This window comes from Amphiura filiformis, chromosome 15, assembly GCF_039555335.1.
Source record: "Amphiura filiformis chromosome 15, Afil_fr2py, whole genome shotgun sequence".
NCBI lineage: Eukaryota > Metazoa > Echinodermata > Ophiuroidea > Amphilepidida > Amphiuridae > Amphiura > Amphiura filiformis.
This window is the reverse complement of record NC_092642.1, coordinates 51,062,439-51,080,215: the sequence shown is the minus strand read 5'-3', so window position 1 is coordinate 51,080,215 and position 17,777 is coordinate 51,062,439. Positions and strand designations below refer to the sequence as shown.

General features: G+C 37.3%; 1 protein-coding gene across 1 annotated transcript in view; it reads left to right on the top strand.

The window, feature by feature from the left end:
* LOC140171816 (phosphatidylinositol 3,4,5-trisphosphate 3-phosphatase and dual-specificity protein phosphatase PTEN-like) overlaps nt 1-17,777 on the top strand; it is a 55,128-nt gene that overhangs the window by 15,493 nt on the left and 21,858 nt on the right. The window contains exons 3-7 of the mRNA XM_072195147.1: nt 3,279-3,363; nt 4,855-4,899; nt 6,920-7,094; nt 10,563-10,670; nt 11,972-12,175. Coding sequence (XP_072051248.1) covers nt 3,279-3,363; nt 4,855-4,899; nt 6,920-7,094; nt 10,563-10,670; nt 11,972-12,175 — 617 coding nt within the window. The remainder of the gene's footprint in view (nt 1-3,278; nt 3,364-4,854; nt 4,900-6,919; nt 7,095-10,562; nt 10,671-11,971; nt 12,176-17,777) is intronic.

Genomic DNA, 17,777 nt, shown 5'->3' with positions numbered 1-17,777 from the left:
GGAGGAAGGGACAAGTTTTACGGATATTCTATAAACATGTTTTAAACAGGGCTGTCAACTTTTTGGAATTGCTTGGCGTGAGACAGAGGCGTACCGGGATTTGCCGACTCCAATGTTCATTTTGTACCATGATTATTTGAGCCACGGCGCCGAGACAGTGAAAAGCGGGGGGGTAGGAGTAACAAATTATTCATGACGATGCGTGAGATTTTACTCATTTTACTACCTAGGCGTGAGATTATACTACCTTGGCGTGAGACCGTGAGAAAGTGCCCCAATGCGTGAGACTCACGGCCAATGCGTGAGAGTTGACAGCCCTGGTTTTAAAATGCTTTCTGCTTCCCAGATATGATAAACAAGAATTGTCTTTAAAAAAGACAATGCCACGGATGAAGATCATGTTTCATAATTTTGCATTGATAAGTGCCTTATGTTATGATATGCGTATGTGTGCATGGGTAGTTGCCCTTGAACATTGTGTTCAAGGTCATATAACCCAGGTCAAAAGGTTAATTGAGGTGAAGATTTAAAGTACCCTAAAATGAAAACAAAATGAACAATCCTGATATTTAAGATTTTTAGGCCTTTTTGTACTTTTTTAGCCCATATTTAACCATGATAACCCCCTAGCAAGTTGCCCCCTCCTGAAAAGGTTTTGGCTACACCACCCATTAAAGAAAAGAATGAAGAAAACTTAGAAATTTCATGTTATGGTAATGTAATGTTCAAGGTATAAAAACATACTCCTGGCACAGGTCATTTGAGGTCAACTTTTAAAAGAGGCTGAAATAGATGGTCCTGCAGGGACAAAATGGGAACCTATGTGTAAACTGATATAGTGGTGTTCATTTAAACCATATAATCGCACACATACCTTGAAACCGCCGTCCCTATTTTTGGATCAGGGGTTGGCACCTACACTTGTTAATTGAGTGTATCTTTGAGAAGTGTTAATTGTAACCACAGATTTCTGTGTTGTAACACATAGGCCAGCCACCTTGGGTGGTGTAAGCTGTTCATTGCTACACTAGGTACAATCAAAGATACTTGAGAATCTTTGGTACAATGTAGTTAGTGCTGCATATTTTATCCTGTAATAAAATGGAATGAGCGTAGCAACTGCTCAGTGCCAGAAGTGGGTAAGTGCAATAGCTGCCCTGTGAACTAAGGCTGTGTCGACAGGTCCTCTGTCGGAATCCTGTCGACAAAGTGAATTATATCAACATATAGACAGAACTTCGTCCATGGCGACATAGTGCTAAGGCAATGGCCCTGTAAAACTTCGTCAGGCAAGCTCATTTTCACTCAAAATATTGGCCATTTCCAATGTATTGTCAACAAAATGCAATGCCAAATCTTATCTTTTACCTACTATTTCGCCAATTTTTCATGTTATTTGCCTTCAGGGGTCATACTTTTGGCAGTATTTTGCCTTGTTTTCCGGTGTAAATTGTACACTTTATCGCTACATGCTTGATATGAAGACGGACATCTTGGAAATTTGCTGAAATTGACCTTTTCGGTAAATCCCATAACCCTTTGCGAGCACACCTGAGAACTCATCATTTTACGTCACGCCGACTTGCAATGCGCAGTAACGATGTTCGATAAACGATGTGCGCATATCGGCGCAGAGCGGCGTGATGCAAAATGACAAGTTCTTAGGTGTACTCGCAAAGGGTTATGGGATTTACCGAAAAGGTTAATTGCCGGCAGTGTTTCTAGATATTTTTAGGTTAAAATTTTTAAAATATTCCTAAAATCATGAAAACAAAAGTCCTGGTATTTTTTCGAAACCCAAATGTATGTCGACACACTGTCGACGTCAAGAATACGAAATATGTCGACATGTCGACATCAAAAAACGGTGCCGACCCCGGCCCTACTGTGAACATTTGGCAATTTCCACACAGTATGTTGTCCCCATCTACACATGGCAGCTATTGCACTTACCCATTTCTGGCACTAAGCAGTCGATATACAAAGTATCATTGAAAGTCTGCAAATGAAACAATTAACTGCTAATTAGGTGAATCCTGACACTGCAAATGCAGGGACATGTGCGTGACATAATTAGCGGTGTTTGTTACAATGTGAAGCTAATTAGTTACTAGTTAGCTCATTAGTTTTAAGGTAAGAGCATTAGATAATAGACCCATGCAGGAAAATAGCCACATATCATTTATTAAATCAGAATTATGTAATATAACCAATGTTTCATGAAATTTTAAACATTTCTTATGTTTTTCTTTTATTTTTTTTTAAATTCCCTAATTTTTTGCCCCCACGCATATGTGGGGCTTACATGTTATCATCCAGATGGTTGCCTGGTTGTTTGTTTGTTGGCTGTCCGGTCGGAGGAAATTCATATCCACTCTGCAGCTCCAACACAGTAACCGTCCAACTTCAAACTTGGTATGGGGATAGGATGTGGTAGCCTGACGTGCTGTATAGTTTTGTGTCATGTTATTTGCATATTTATGAATATTAATGAGCTTATTTGCATATTTTGCCTAAATTTTCATTAATCCACTTTGGAGCTTAATCGCAGTTTAAACCGATCAACTTCATTATTATGTTTTCAGGGTTATTAGGAGTTAAGAAAACCTAATAATGATAATATTGATGGCTTATTTAGATGATACCATAACATATCGGATTCGTCATACAAATATCGAACTCGCCGCTGGCTCGTCCGATATTTTTATGACTCATCCGATATGTTATGGTATCATGCTCAGCCATCCAATATTATATCAAACTTGGTATTGTGATAGTATATAGTGGCCTAATGTGCTGTATAGTTTTGTGGCATGTTATTTGCATATTTATGAATATTAATGAGCTTATTTGCATATTATTTTTTATTAACAAACCTTATACATGTATTATTTACACACCATTGTGTGGGGGCCACCTTAATTACGAACTGCATAATAGAGTTTCTACCAATAATTATTGCTAGCCAGCCTAGAGGTAATGTGATATGGTTTCCATAGTTTGAGGGGCAGCGTAACCTGTGTTGCTACCGGTCGGTGATCATGTGTGATTGTGTGTGGCATGCGAGGGGTCACAGGTTGAATCCCGGGATGCCAAGTGACTTCTTTGTTCATCTTCTCTCCTTTTTTGTTTCTTCTTAAACTTCCAATAGCAAAATGCAGTGTTCAGTGTTAGGGTTCATATCTCGAAAGCATTTTACAAAATATAAATGACTTGGTATATGTCATTTATTAGATGTCAATTTTATGATTTTTCCTTAATGTAAACACTTTGATCAGATATCTGTCCGAACATTATTGCCATGGGATTCCCAGCAGAAAGACTGGAGAGTGTATACAGAAATGATATGGAATCAGTTGTCAAGTAAGTACAAACCACAGACTATTACAGACCATGTATCAACAGCCAAAGCCCTGTGTATTGTATGCTGCAAATTCTTGAATATTCATGAGGGCTGAATCAGTTGTCAAGTAAGTACAAACCACAGACTATTACAGACCATGTATCGACAGCTAAAGCCCTGTGTATTGTATGCTGCAAATTCTTGAATATTCATGAGGGCTGAATCAGTTGTCAAGTAAGTACAAACCACAGACTATTACAGACCATGTATCGACAGCCAAAGCCCTGTGTATTGTATGCTGCAAATTCTTGAATATTCATGAGGGCTGAATCAGTTGTCAAGTAAGTACAAACCACAGACTATTACAGACCATGTATCGACAGCCAAAGCCCTGTGTATTGTATGCTGCAAATTCTTGAATATTCATGAGGGCTGAATCAGTTGTCAAGTAAGTACAAACCACTGACTATTACAGACCATGTATTGACAGCCAAAGCCCTGTGTATTGTATCTTGCAAATTCTTGAATATTCATGAGGGCTGATTGTTTGATCGTGCTGTGTCTACCTATCATGCCACCATTGCGTGCATTCGCGTATAGGCAATAGAACTTTACTGTGTCTTTGTGTAATGCGATAGACCGTAAAAATATGCGGTAAGTGCGTATTAGTTTTACGTGTTGCATTTCATGGAACCGTCATTATCGGGTGATGCTGAGACTTTGGCTGCTTGTACACGATCTGTTATCTTTTTCGTCCATGTTACAAACAGACCATTCAATGCCATAGTCCAGCAGCATCTGTTAAGGAGGGCCAATCGTTCCATGAAGTACACGCCTGAAAATGCCACACCCATTCTGCGCTTGTTTCCATGTATTTTTTCAAAGCACAGTCTTGACATCTTTTGTGAGGCACCATAAAGCTGATAATAAAGCGTAAAGCGGCCCCATGATAGCCGCAAACAGATGCCAACTCTCCCTGATTCTCGGGTAGGAGGAAAGTAATGGAAAGAAAAGGAGGAACAATTGAAGGAAGACAGGGATGGTCTGGGAATGATTGTCAAGGAAAGAGCAAGAGAGATAGGGGGAGAGAGAGATAGGGAGAGAGAGAAGAGGAGGGAAAATATAAGAAAAAAAGAAGCTAGATGTGGAATAAAGGCAGTGGCGTAGCCAGAGGGGGGAAGCTGTTCCGTTGGATTCTGGCCATCCTGATATTTAAGATTTTTAGGCCTTTTTGTACTTTTTTAGCCCATATTTAACCATGATTGTCAATATTTTCCCCCTTGCAAGTTGCCCCCTCCTCCTGAAAAGGTTTTGGCTACACCACCGATTAAAGGAAAGAATGAAGAAAACTTAGAAATTAGACTGATTAAAGGAAATATTGAAGAAAACTTAGAAATTATACGCAAAATGGAAGGAAAATATTTGAAGCTGTCTGCACTTGCAGTACACAGGACAGAAGTTGTTTTTTGTATTTCATGATATTTTTTATGCTCTTTTTTTTTTCATTGCAGATTTTTAGACCAACATCACAAGGACCACTATAAAGTTTATAATTTGTAAGTATAGGATACCGGTACTACAAAAATAGAGATTTTTACAACCCACGAAAGGACTGCAATATGTGAAATAACTAAAAATGTTCTTATGATGTGATGTTAATGAAAGCCAAGGCAATATTCCACAAAAATGTAGAGTGGATTTAGCAATATTAAAAGTGACATACCTTATTTGTTCTATTAACTGCCTATGCCCATATCAGTGTCCACCCTAGCCCTACTAGTATAGGGCCTTTTGACTGTGGTGATCCAAAACCTGGCTATATCCAGAGAACTGCTAAACCCTGTGACTGCTATTCCCCAAAATAATTAATTAGCATTTATGCAAATTAGCTCATTAATTTTGCAAATATGCAAATTAGAGGGCGGCTTCAGTATATAATACATTAGGACATATTAGAAACACTTTGACCAGGTTTCAGGGCAAAAGTATGCAAAATAAAAGTACCATGAACATTTATGCATTGATTTTAAACAAAATATTGGCAAAAATTGCATATTAATCAGCCTTTTCAGTCCCTTTAGCTCATTAACTATATTGATTATTGACAAAAACAATAGGATACAATGAAAATATAAATTGATACATGTATTATGGAAACCGTATGTCTGATTTGTTCCAAACAAAAGGCATATTGATCAGTGTACTTTACCTTACTCAATTAATCTGTTCAAAGCATTTCCTAATTTCTAGAAAATGCTTCCAATACCACCTTAATGAGCTAATATGACTGAAAAGGCTCATTAATATCTCATTTTTGCCAATATTTTGCTGAAAATTTTAAATGCTCAGTGTACTTTTATTTTGCATACTTTTGCCTTGAAACTTGGTCAAAGCTTTCCTATTGTTATGTTTTATATTGTCTAGCCACCCTCTAATTTGCATAATGGCATAAAGCTAATTTGCATAAAAATGCTAACTTGCAGAGATGCTACTTTTCCTACTTTTGTCTGAATTCCTACTTTTATAAAGTCAAAATTTCCGCACTTTTATATATTTTCAGCCCGTTTTGGGATTTTTTATTCTAAATTTACGCACTATTTCAGGTTTTTCAGACTTTTTGAGTGGTACTTTGTGGCATCTCTGAACTTGCTAAGATTTACAAATGAAATTGGATAGGGTTCATTATTTTGTAACCCCTACTCCCCCCTTTATTTGGCTTTAAGTAACTTAAAGTTCCACAATGGGCATTTCAAATGGAAGTCACCAAATTGTCTATTCTATTTGAAACTCATACTCCCTCTATGAAGGTCTTAAATAAGCTATATCTTCCATGGGGGAGTGTGGATTTCAGGCCTTGCCGTCTAGATTTTATGTTTATATTGTCTAGCCACCCTCTAATAATGGCATTATCATAAAGCTAATTTGCATAAATGCTAAGATTTAGTGCCTATAGCGAGAGCAAAATCACTCACTAGAAATCAAGTTTAGGTGAGTGGTGGCGAGCGAGAGCGATCGCTCGCCTCAAACGGCAAGGCCTGGGATTTCAAATGGAATAGCCCACTTGAATCCTTTGTGAATCTGTCTGACAAAGAGTGACCATGGTGCAGTGCATGTGATGTATAATTAAAGACAGGGATAAAAAGAATTTATCGCGTCTGATGTCACTGTCAATTACGATCTTTGATTGGTTAACACAGGTTATTAGTAATAGCGCGTAAAAGGAAGACAGGTCTATCTGGTTCTGATCGGAGAAAAGGAATAGCAGCAAATGGCGAAAGGCAAAAAGCAGCTTTTCTAGGTATTGTTGACATGTGCCTTTGTGTAAGAAAGTTTCCTACTATAAAGAACTAACTTTTGAGATGTTTGAAGGTGCAAAATTAACAATAAGGCGCCCGGTTATACCGCCGCGTTCAGCAAATCATCATCACGACACTTGTAAACAAAACGTGCTTGAGTTTGATTGACAGATGACGTCAGACGTGATAAATTCTTTTTTATCTCTGTCTTTCACTATAGTACATAACATTTGTTCAACGGTTTTCTTTTTTCTTACTCTTTTAATACTGCTTTTCACAGGTGTTCTGAGAGAAACTATGACCATGCCAAATTTTACCACCGTGTAGCACATTACCCATTCGACGATCATAACCCACCTAAGATGGCTCTTATACAGCCATTCTGCCGAGATGTAGATCAGTGGCTGGCTGAGGATGATAAAAATGTAGCGGCAATACATTGTAAAGCTGGAAAGGTAGGGAAGATAGTCTATAAAAGTAGTTATAAATTCCCCCCCCCCCCTTGCTCTCTCCTGTTTGTTTGCCCCCCTCCCCGGTTTTGCCCCTGATATTCAATTCAAATGCAAGCCTTCCAATTTGATCAATGCACCTCCAGCCAAAATATGCAGTGCATCATGGGAAATTTCAGCATCCAAAGCCTGCGTAATATGAATGTAACACTGGAATATGTGTCTTGAAATGTCAATATAATGATGTTACACGCGAATGCATACTATACTATGATCAGCTCATAATAGGTGAGAATTATTCGGTTTTTGTTACTGCACGCATCAATAGAGTTCCAACTTCCAAATTCACAAAAGTGCGCGTCAATCAAGCAATACGCAAAGCACAGTTCGCGTAGGTGGTGTGCCAAGCTCTTTGTACGCTATTCTATATCAATCCACGACGTTATGAGTCCCGCCTATTACGAGCTGATCAGAGTATAGTAGATCTATCTATTTTCTATCTATTGATAACGCGAACTTCTTTGTGGAGCTGTTTTCAATATATTATTATCACGCTCGTGTGAAAATCCAATGATGCCTAGACCCAGGAGGTCAAAAATTGCACTGGCAAGAGCAATTACTGGTGGCGCATCATATTTGTGAATCGCTGAGAAACAATTCTCTGAGCTTGTAATTTTGAGAACCTGTACTGTATTGAGCAGAAATTAAACAGGAGTATATTTTGGACCTAGTACCTGTGATGAATGAATTGAGTGCAATATCTCATTGACATACCATATGCACAGGTGTTGGTTGTCCACACCGTTTCTCAGTAGAAAGGACTGTATATAGCAGGAAATTTTCACAGTTTTTATTTTCAAGATTTTTACTGTTAATTTCAGAACAGCAAATTTAAAAAGCCTGCAAAAATATTTTGACCCACAGGCTTTAAAGTTTAGCAGTTAAGTTAGATCAATAAGGCGTTCAACTATGGTGCAAGAGATTGCGGGTTCGAACCCTGGTGGTGGTTTAGTACGCTTGTGTGGAAAAATTGAGTTAGCTTGAAATTCTCCTGGACAAGGAATTGTCTCATTTTAACCCGTACAAGACTCGGGGAGCTGATCCTGGTTGCGATGGTCATATGTGGAATGTCTAGGGTGTGCGCTCTTGAAGCTGCAAAGCCCCTGTGTTGTTTTTAAATGGTTTATGGAATGATATCGGGCTGTAGTGGTCAGCGACACCCTGTAAAGTGTGCTGAGGCTTGTGGATCAACATCTAGGCATTGTGCCTGTGCATAGCGCACTATAAATCATTGTGCTTCTTTTTCTTTTAAATAATTTGTAGCTGCTAGACACTGTGAATTAAAGAACCTGTAAACTGTTCAGAATAATTCAAATTGTGAAAAATTAAAACCGGTAAAATATCCTGCTATACAGTACATAGTATAATGTTATGAATCATGCAGTTGAAGAATCGGAGTTAAGAATAAAAAACGATGACTTGACATTTGATTTTACAAATTCCCATCCAATCTCATTGGAGTTTATGTGGCACATTTGGTAGTACTGAACGAGGGTCACCCATCAGATTTCCTGTGATATGTATGAGTTATGAGTAGACAAGGCATGCCATATACAAGTGCATGCAACATATAAGAGTACAATCATGTATACTATAGGCCATTACTTAGTACTCCAGGTTGGTAAATGTGAGTAACATTTAATCTTTCCCAAGAGAAGTCCTTTTCAAGAACTCTGATCCTTTGAAGCTCTAGCGAGTGCCATCTTCAAAGCAACTAAATAGACAAGATATTGCGCCTTATATACATCATACACTAGGGGAACTGTCAAAAGGACATGTCAAATATTGGATAAGCAGTGTCAAGTGGGGATGTCAATATGATAGGAAGTTCCCTTATTGACTCATTGACACATCTTTTATATTGACATCCCCTCTTGACTCTTCCTGACTATCACTTTGATGATGTGTCCTCTTGACATTGATCCTAGTGTATGTATGGCACAATATCTTGTTGATTTAATTGCTCTGAAAATGGCACTTGTTAGAGTACCAAAAGATTAGCCCTCTGAAAAGTCTTCTCTAGGTAAATCATAAATCCTACTGGCAAATTGTAATACACACCGTAGGTAATGGAGATACGTCTTTATGTCGCTGAGTCATTGAGTATGAGTGTCACATTCACATGCAATGCCTTGCTTCCTTATTAGGGGTAACGATGCTCTGAACACCAGCAAACCTTAGGACAGTGTACAAATTTGCACAGCCAAATCCAGGCCCATAGCCAGGATTTATTTGTTTGGGGGGGTGCTGATTTTGAAAAGTGGACCTTTTTTTCTTTCTAAATATGGACTTTTTTGGACTGGAGGGCATAAAACACCTCTATTTTTTTCAATCGCTACGCTCGCAAATGGGACTTTTTGGGCCTTTGGCATTTTTTTTTTTTGTGTGGGGGGGAGGTGCGTCGCACCCCCTGGCTACGGGCCTGGCCAAATCATCTTGTAAAATGCTGATGTGTGTTGATATGCCTGTGGATGGATGTGTGGCTTGTGTGCAGGGTGGATGTAAAGGGTGGATGCATGTAGACATTCAGTGCAACAAGATACACCTTGACAAGTTTTGTTGTACTACGGCTATTGTCATCAAACTTGGGTGACCAGTGCAATATGGGAACCTAAGAGCCCTTCTTTGCTCTGTAGTGTATTATTTTGTTATGTATCATCACACCGTTAGAAATGGTGGGCTACAAAAGCCTTGTTGTATGTATGTATCATTAGGGCTTTTACTAAAGGACAGAGACAGGACAGAGCCACCGATTCTTTCATGTTCATTGACATTCTCAGCGAGGAAAGAGATCGCATGCGCCTGCCTGCATGTGTGTAAACAAAGGAATTAATTATAATCACCCATGAATTGTCAAGCAAGAAGGATCAGGTATTCATAGCATATTCCTGTGTATTGGAATTTCAATAAGTGCCCCTGTAATTTACCTGATAGACTCTCTCTGGACCCAGTGATGCCAACGCCGCGCCTTAGGCGCACAATTGGGCTACTTGGCAATCACCTGCCGCTACTCAAAAAGCATGCCGCTACTTGTCTAAAATTGGGCTACTTTTGCCAGTCTCAGGTCAGCGGCACTAATTTGATGTATTTTCCTTTCAATTTAGCCGATTTATAAAGGTTTTGAGTCTCTGAAGCTCCAAATTGAAATTACAATGGGTTTTGTGACCATTTATTGATCGGTCAGTAACTTCCCAGTAAGTACCGGAAGTTTCAAAGTCAAGTGCTTTTCCGCCCAATTGGGTGTTTTTCGTTCTAAATTCGGAAGCTTTTTTGGAAGCTTGAAAAATTGGGCTACTTGAGAATCCTTTACCGCGGCCTGGCGAGTCAATGCGCCGCGCCTTGACGTTGAAAAGTTTTGGCAACACTGCCTGGACCAAGTATTTACAGATATTAACTTTTTGTCTTTTGTTACAGGGAAGAACGGGTGTTATGGTATGTGCATTACTCCTAGATAGAAAAGAATGCAGGACTGCTGACGAAGCTATGGCGTTTTATGGTGACAAGAGGACGCAGGATGGCAAGGTAAAAAGTCGCAATAGTTCTTCTAAATTTATTTATTACAAGATTTTATTTGAGAAAAACAGGGTAATGCACCCAGCAAACACAAAACGTTTTCGACATCATTCGCAAAAGGTTATAAAAGGTTGTCAGAAAACGTTTAAATGTCGGGTTATATAAAGGGTATATTAAGAGTATAAAACGTTTTCTTTACCTTAAAAAAACATTTTTTGATAACCAACTGCTCAGCAAACAAAAATGTTTTACAGAAAACGTTTAAATGTCGGGTTATATAAAGGGTATAAAAACGTTTTAATAACATTCCAAAAACATTCTTGAAAACTTGATACAAAACATTCTAAACAGAATGTTAGTTTGGGAGTTGAAAAAATATTTTGTGAAAATGTTTGCCCAAAATATTTGCAATAACGTTTTAAAAACGTTTTCATGACCTTTATATAACCCGACATTTAAATGTTATTAAAAGGTTTTGAAAAGAACATTTAAAAAAAATTTCTGTGTTTGCTGGGTTCAAATATTTTAACATAATGTTATTTAAGTATTGACAAAATATTTGGCAAAAATGTTTGCAAAAATAGTTTAAAATAACATTTTTTGAAAACCTTTAAAAATATTGTTGTAGTGTGTTTTCATACAAAACGTTTTAAAACGTTATCATGACCATTATATAACCCGACATTTTAATGTTATTAAAACGTTTTTATTTAAACCAAAAGCCAAAATATAACTTATTTAAAACGTTTTTAAAACGTTTTTGTGTTTGCTGGGCAGTTATCCTTTACACCCAAATAATGTGTAAAAGGCAGTAAAAATAACAATAATGGGCAAACCTGCAGCAGCGGGAAGGGAGTATCCCATTATGCTTTGCAGTACCATAATAGAACTGCACGTGCAGTGGAAAATGTACACAAAATCCCCACTTCAAACTTTCAATCACTTGCTTAAATCAGGGGTGCTTAGACTTTTGTTTGACACATTATTACACCAAACAGACTGTCGTGGAAGAAGTGGTCAAGTGCCAAAATACTAGTTATGAGAAAATGGGGTTGGTTTTGAAATATATCTGCAGATCACAAACTTCATTATTTTGGCCTAAAATTAGGACTCGGACAGTAAAATGCGGACAAACGTTTACGTGGGGTTACAAAAATGTTTGACAAACGTTTGTGATCAGCAATTGTTTGCCCAATTATTTGTTGACATATTTTTGTTGTGTTGAATATCTACAGTTTTATGTCTGTTGAATAACCCTATCAATGTAATTCCTATAACTTTATAAGTAATGTATGTGTTTTCTCACTCAGGGTGTTACAATACCAAGTCAAAGGAGATATGTACAGTACTATGCGGAACTTATCTCTAGGCATGTACCATATGAGTCAATGGCATTAATTCTAACTAAAGTGGAGCTAGAAACAGTCCCAATGATGAGTGGGGGCACGTGCAATCCGTTCTTTGTTATATATACAAAGCAAAAACATAAGGCACACACCTCAGATGTAGTACGGGTAAGTAACCCAATGGTATTTTGTTTATTTTTGAGCCATGCACAAATACAAGTGATTTTGTGATGCATTGATGTAGCGCATTTTCTTATTTAACACTTCTTCTAAAAGTAAAGGAAGTGGAATATACAGGGTTTTTTGTCTCGCCTGAATGTTCAGGGAGAGACTTAGTAATCACTATGGTGTGTGTGTGTCCGTGTGTGTGGGGGTGTGTGCGTGTGTGCGTTCGGAAAAAGCTTGTGAACGCGTTATCTTGAGAACCGTAAGTGCTATGATGATGAAACTTTATAGGGGGTAGCATGACCAGAGGGTGTCGACCTGATTAGATTTTGAGCGCAAAATATGGTAATTAAGTACCTAATTTGCATAATTTATGCGTAATAAGCAAAATACCTTGTGAACAGATTATCTGGAGATCCGTATGGGATACAGTGGCGTAACTTGGTGGGGAGAAGCGTGGCCAGATGTTCTCGACCTGATTAGATTTTCAGCGCAAAATATGCTAATTAAGTACCTAATTTGCATAATTTATGCGTATTTGATGCGTATCAAGCAAAAAAAAACCTTGTGAACAGCTTATCTGGAGATCCGTATGGGGTACTGTTTCTTTACTTAGACGGCAACCGCCCAGATCTACACTCTTTCCCTACACAGCGCTCTTGCGATAAATAGGTCAATCATGCACCGAATTAGCATAATTTATGCGTATTTGATGCGTATCAAGCAAAAACCCTTGTGAACAGCTTATCTGGAGATCCGTATGGGGTACAGTGACGTAACTTGGTGAGGAGAAGCGGGGCCAGAGGTTCTCGACCTGATTAGATTTTGAGCGTAAAATATGGTAATTAAGTACCTAATTTGCATAATATATGCGTAATAAGCAAAATACCTTGTGAACAGATTATCTGGAGATCCGTATGGGGTACAGTGACGTAACTTGGTGGGGAGTTGCGTGGCCAGAGGTACTTCGACCTGATTAGATTTTCATGAGGTCAAAGGTCACATACAAGGTCAAAGGTCAACTGAGGTCACCAAATCTTTTAATAATTAATTTTCAACTGTGCATCACATATCCCAATAACAGCTTGACCGGTCATGTAATTAAGGAAATATAGCGACTTTAAGATAGTCGCTTTCTTTGTAAAGTATAGCAAAGTAGCACTTTCAATGAGTGATAACTCGTAAAGGAAGCATCTTTCTGTTTTGATTTATTTGATGAAATAGTTCTTTGGTATTGCCAAATTTGATTTTTCAGCGCAACATACTTTTTCCAATTTCGTGAGGTCAAAGGTAACATACAAGGTCAAAGGTCAACTGAGGTCACCACATCTTTTAATAATTAATTTTCAACTGTGCATCACATATCCCAATAACAGCTTGATCGGTCATGTAATTAAGGAAATATGACGACTTTAAGATAGTCGCTTTCCATGTAAAGTATAGCAAAGTAGCACTTTCAATGAGTGATAACTCGTAAAGGAAGCATCTTTCTGTTTTGATTTATTACTTTGATGAAATAGTTCTTTGGTTTTGCCAAATTTTGGAAGGTCATTACGGGGTCATCCGAGGTCACTCAGGGGTCATCTGAGGTCAAGTTATTAAAAACTCGTATGGGCATGAAACTTGGTGGGTACAGTCATCATTTAAAGCCAAATTTTTGGAAGGTCATTTTGGGGTCACCAGGGGTCATCTGAGGTCAAATTAGTAAAAACTGTCGTATGGACATGAAACTTGGTGGGTACAGTCAACATTTAAAGCCAAATTTTTGGAAGGTCATTTTGGGGTCACCAGGGGTCATCTGAGGTCAAATTAGTAAAACTGTCGTATGGACATGAAACTTGGTGGGTACAGTCAACATTTCAAGCCAAATTTTGGAAGGTCATTTCAGGTCATCTGAGGTCAAATTAGTAAAAACTGTTGGATGGACATGGAACTTGGTGGGTACAGTCAACATTTAAAGCCAAATATTTGGAAGGTAATTTCGAGTCACTAGGGGTCATCTGAGGACAAATTAGTAAAACTGTCGTATGGGCATGAAACTTATACGAGGGGTACAGTCAACATTTAGAGCCAAAATTTTAGAAGGTCATTTCAGGGCCACCAGGGGTCATCTGAGGTCATATTAGTAAAAACTGTTGCATGGGCATGAAACTTGGTGGGTACAGTTACCATCGGCCAGATAATCGTGCCCAGCCGATAACCGCCAAATTCATTTACCTCTCTACCAACAGTTATCGCAAAAGCAGGCGGTCACAAAAGCAGGCGAGACTCGTGGTTCGAGAACCGCCTTGTTTATAATGAAATAGTGTTTTTGAGTCAAAATGAGAGATTGCAACTGCAAAATGCGAGAAAAGGCAGGCGGCGAGTGGCATGATGGTCGGAGAGAGCCGGCAAAACCGCTCGGCCGTATGGCATTTTCCATATACTCGGTTAGTTTTGTGGGGTTCATTATCGAACCCCAACGGTTTTAGCTTGTATTTATATTATTTATTAACATAGGCCTAATTGTTTGTGATATTTCAAGCGTTTTAAAATTTCAAAATAATCCCATTCAATTACACGGTTGACGATAGAAATTTACTGAATTTAGAGAATGCACGCTTGGCGCATACCACCTGAGAAAATATACTGCCCTCTAGGCTATGGACTCAATAACCAAAACAAGTAGCTGACCGGACTGGCTAAAAAGAAACAACTATTTTCCTCTTAAATCGACTTGAAAGGTCAATATACTGAATGGTTTGATTAGTAAATAGAGAATTATTACTTGTGTTGTTGCTTGGATGTGCCACAAAATGGACTGTTTCTGTAAATCAGGCTGTAAAATCAGGTCAAACTTTATAAGCATAACAGTTGTAATGGTTGTCGAATTCTACATATATCCGCACTTAAATAGATTTTCGTGGTAGAAATTAATCTTTTTAAAGCGAGAAAAGCACTCAAAAGCGAGATTCACAACAAGAAATGCAAGATTGTGTTTTCTCTTTAAGCCTAGCAATATGCTCTCAGCGATGCACTCAGTTTTTCTTGAATTTCCACTTCTTGTACGACTGTAATACCCAATGATGTGCTTTTAATACCCTGTGAAAGACAGCCTGGGATGCGTTTTACAGTAAAGTTTTATAATAAATCCTGGATCCCTGGTTTATTTGAGCATCAAATTGATTGATATAGTACACAGTGGACGATATAGGTGCTGGAATGAAATAGCAATTTTCCCTGAGGACATATCCGATAACGAAAACTAACAATATTTGGAGACAAAAATCAAAATCTATATTTAATGTGTAATTGCTCATTATTGCTTTAACAGCCCCGCTTCCAGTTTGTTTAACCCACTTTTGATTTTTGCATACTACATTGTATTTGCAAAGTAAATCATGACTTATCTCTGGGGGCATTTAGAAAGTAGAATAGTAGGATACCCATTATCAATTTATGAGTTTATACATTGTACATACGTGCAATTTAAACTGGTTCTATAGGTCTCAATGAGCTAGATGTAGCAATGGGAATTATATACTGATAGTGGTTTTGATAGCACTTTTAATTGATGTGGTACTTGTGCCTATAACAACTTCATACTTCCCTTTCCAGGGCTCTCTATAATACTGTAAAAGTTTTGAATTTTCGCTCTACATTTATTTTCACGCCTCTTCGCGTTCCAAGCAGCTACGGCGAAAATTGCAATGCACGAATATGTTCATTTTGTATATAGTTTGATTTAAGGAATTTAAGTGAAGTTAAGGGATCTAAAATGAGCATTTATTGCGTTTCGACAGTATTTTTTGTGGGACATGAGAGCACCTCAGACCTATCAATTGCATTCTGAATCTGAAGCATGTCTTTCTGATATCAAATAATTTTCATTTTTGAAAATCACAATATAATACAAATTTTATGACAAATTATAAAAATTTGATATTTTTCAAATTTTTGATATATAACAGTCCTCAAGTAAATTATATAAATCTAATAACATATTCTTAAAGTGTATGTAGCAGGGAGGAAAAGCCGACGGTCAATTGAAAATTTTGACCTTTCATATTGAAGATATGGATTTTTTCCCAAAAAGACCTAATTTTTTTGGTGTTTTGGGAAAAAAATCCATATCTTCAATACTGAAAAGGTCAAAATTTTCAATTGATCGTCGCTTTTCATCCCACCTACATACACTTTAAGTACAAATCATCAGATATATAAAGTTTACTTCAAGTACTGTTAAATATCAATAAATTGTGTATTAAATTGCAATTTCAAAAATCAAAATTATTTGATATCAGAATGACATTCTTCAGTATTCAGAATGCAATTCGATATGTCTGATGTGCTCTAATGTCCCACAATAAATACTGTCCAAACGCTCATACCCCAGCCCTTAAGAACAAGTGAAAAGTTCAAAATTGGCAAAGAACAAAATTAATCACGCAAAAATTTCCACATAACTTGTAGTAGACCTTATGTAATAATCAAAAGTGCTCACTCTGAATGACCACACTTCAAACATTTGGTATCTAAATAGGCAAAATTAGAATGTTCCAATTTGAGCGCACTTTAACTCACACTAAATGCTTATTCAGCAATCCCAGCGAAAGTGTTAAAAAAATTGAAATTGTGAATAAATTTCCTAAAAGGGAAGGATAAGTCATTAAAATTGTCATTGGGTATTTTTGAAATGAAAAAAAATGGCAAAATACAAGGAAAAAAGCAGTTTTAACGAAGTTGAAGTCGCATTCAAATACATGTAGCTTATTTCTTTACTTTAAAGATCCATTCAGTGATCCCAGCGTAAGGGTAAAAAAAAAAAAGTATTGTTTATAAATTGCTTAAAAGTGAAGGATAAGTCATTCAAATTGTCATTTGGTAATTTTGAAATGACATATTTGGCAAAAACTAAGAAAACAGCAGTATTAAAGTTGAAGCCTCATTCAAATACATGTAGCTAATTTATATACTGTCAGTATATAAATTACAGATTCATATGTAAATTTTGTCTAAAATACACAGCTTTCGGCTGGACCACTAGCAGGCTATGTTAGCACATCTATGACAATAGCAAAGGTACCAAAATCTGAATTTTGATGATTTTACGATCCTCGGATGAGCAAATCACTGAATGGGCCTTTAAATGAAAACAAGCAAGTAATGTAGGTTTCAGCCAGTTTAGATTTTCAAATATTGGGACCATTTAAAAAAAGATTTCTTTAAAGTCTTTGAATATTACTCACCTGCATGGATAATAGAATTACTTGCATTTAGGAATGATTGAAATAATATACTACAAAAATTGAAAACCAGTATACAACCAATCTAAATTTCCTTAACATTGATGAGTTTTTCCTGACAAAAGGCGATTTGCATCTGAAACTATCTGCATAATGGCAAAAATAAAATAAATTATAAAGTGTCATATTTCATTTCACATGTGATACCCATCCTCTTATCTTAAATTCTGAGCTTTTATTATATTATTTTGTTCCAACTTGATCTGTATAGAAGAGTGTGCATAAAGTAGACACCAGGAAAATATTCTGTTATATCCTTTTTACGTGGGTGTTGCAAATATTACATTACATAGTTATAGATTATGGGGAATTTGGATTGT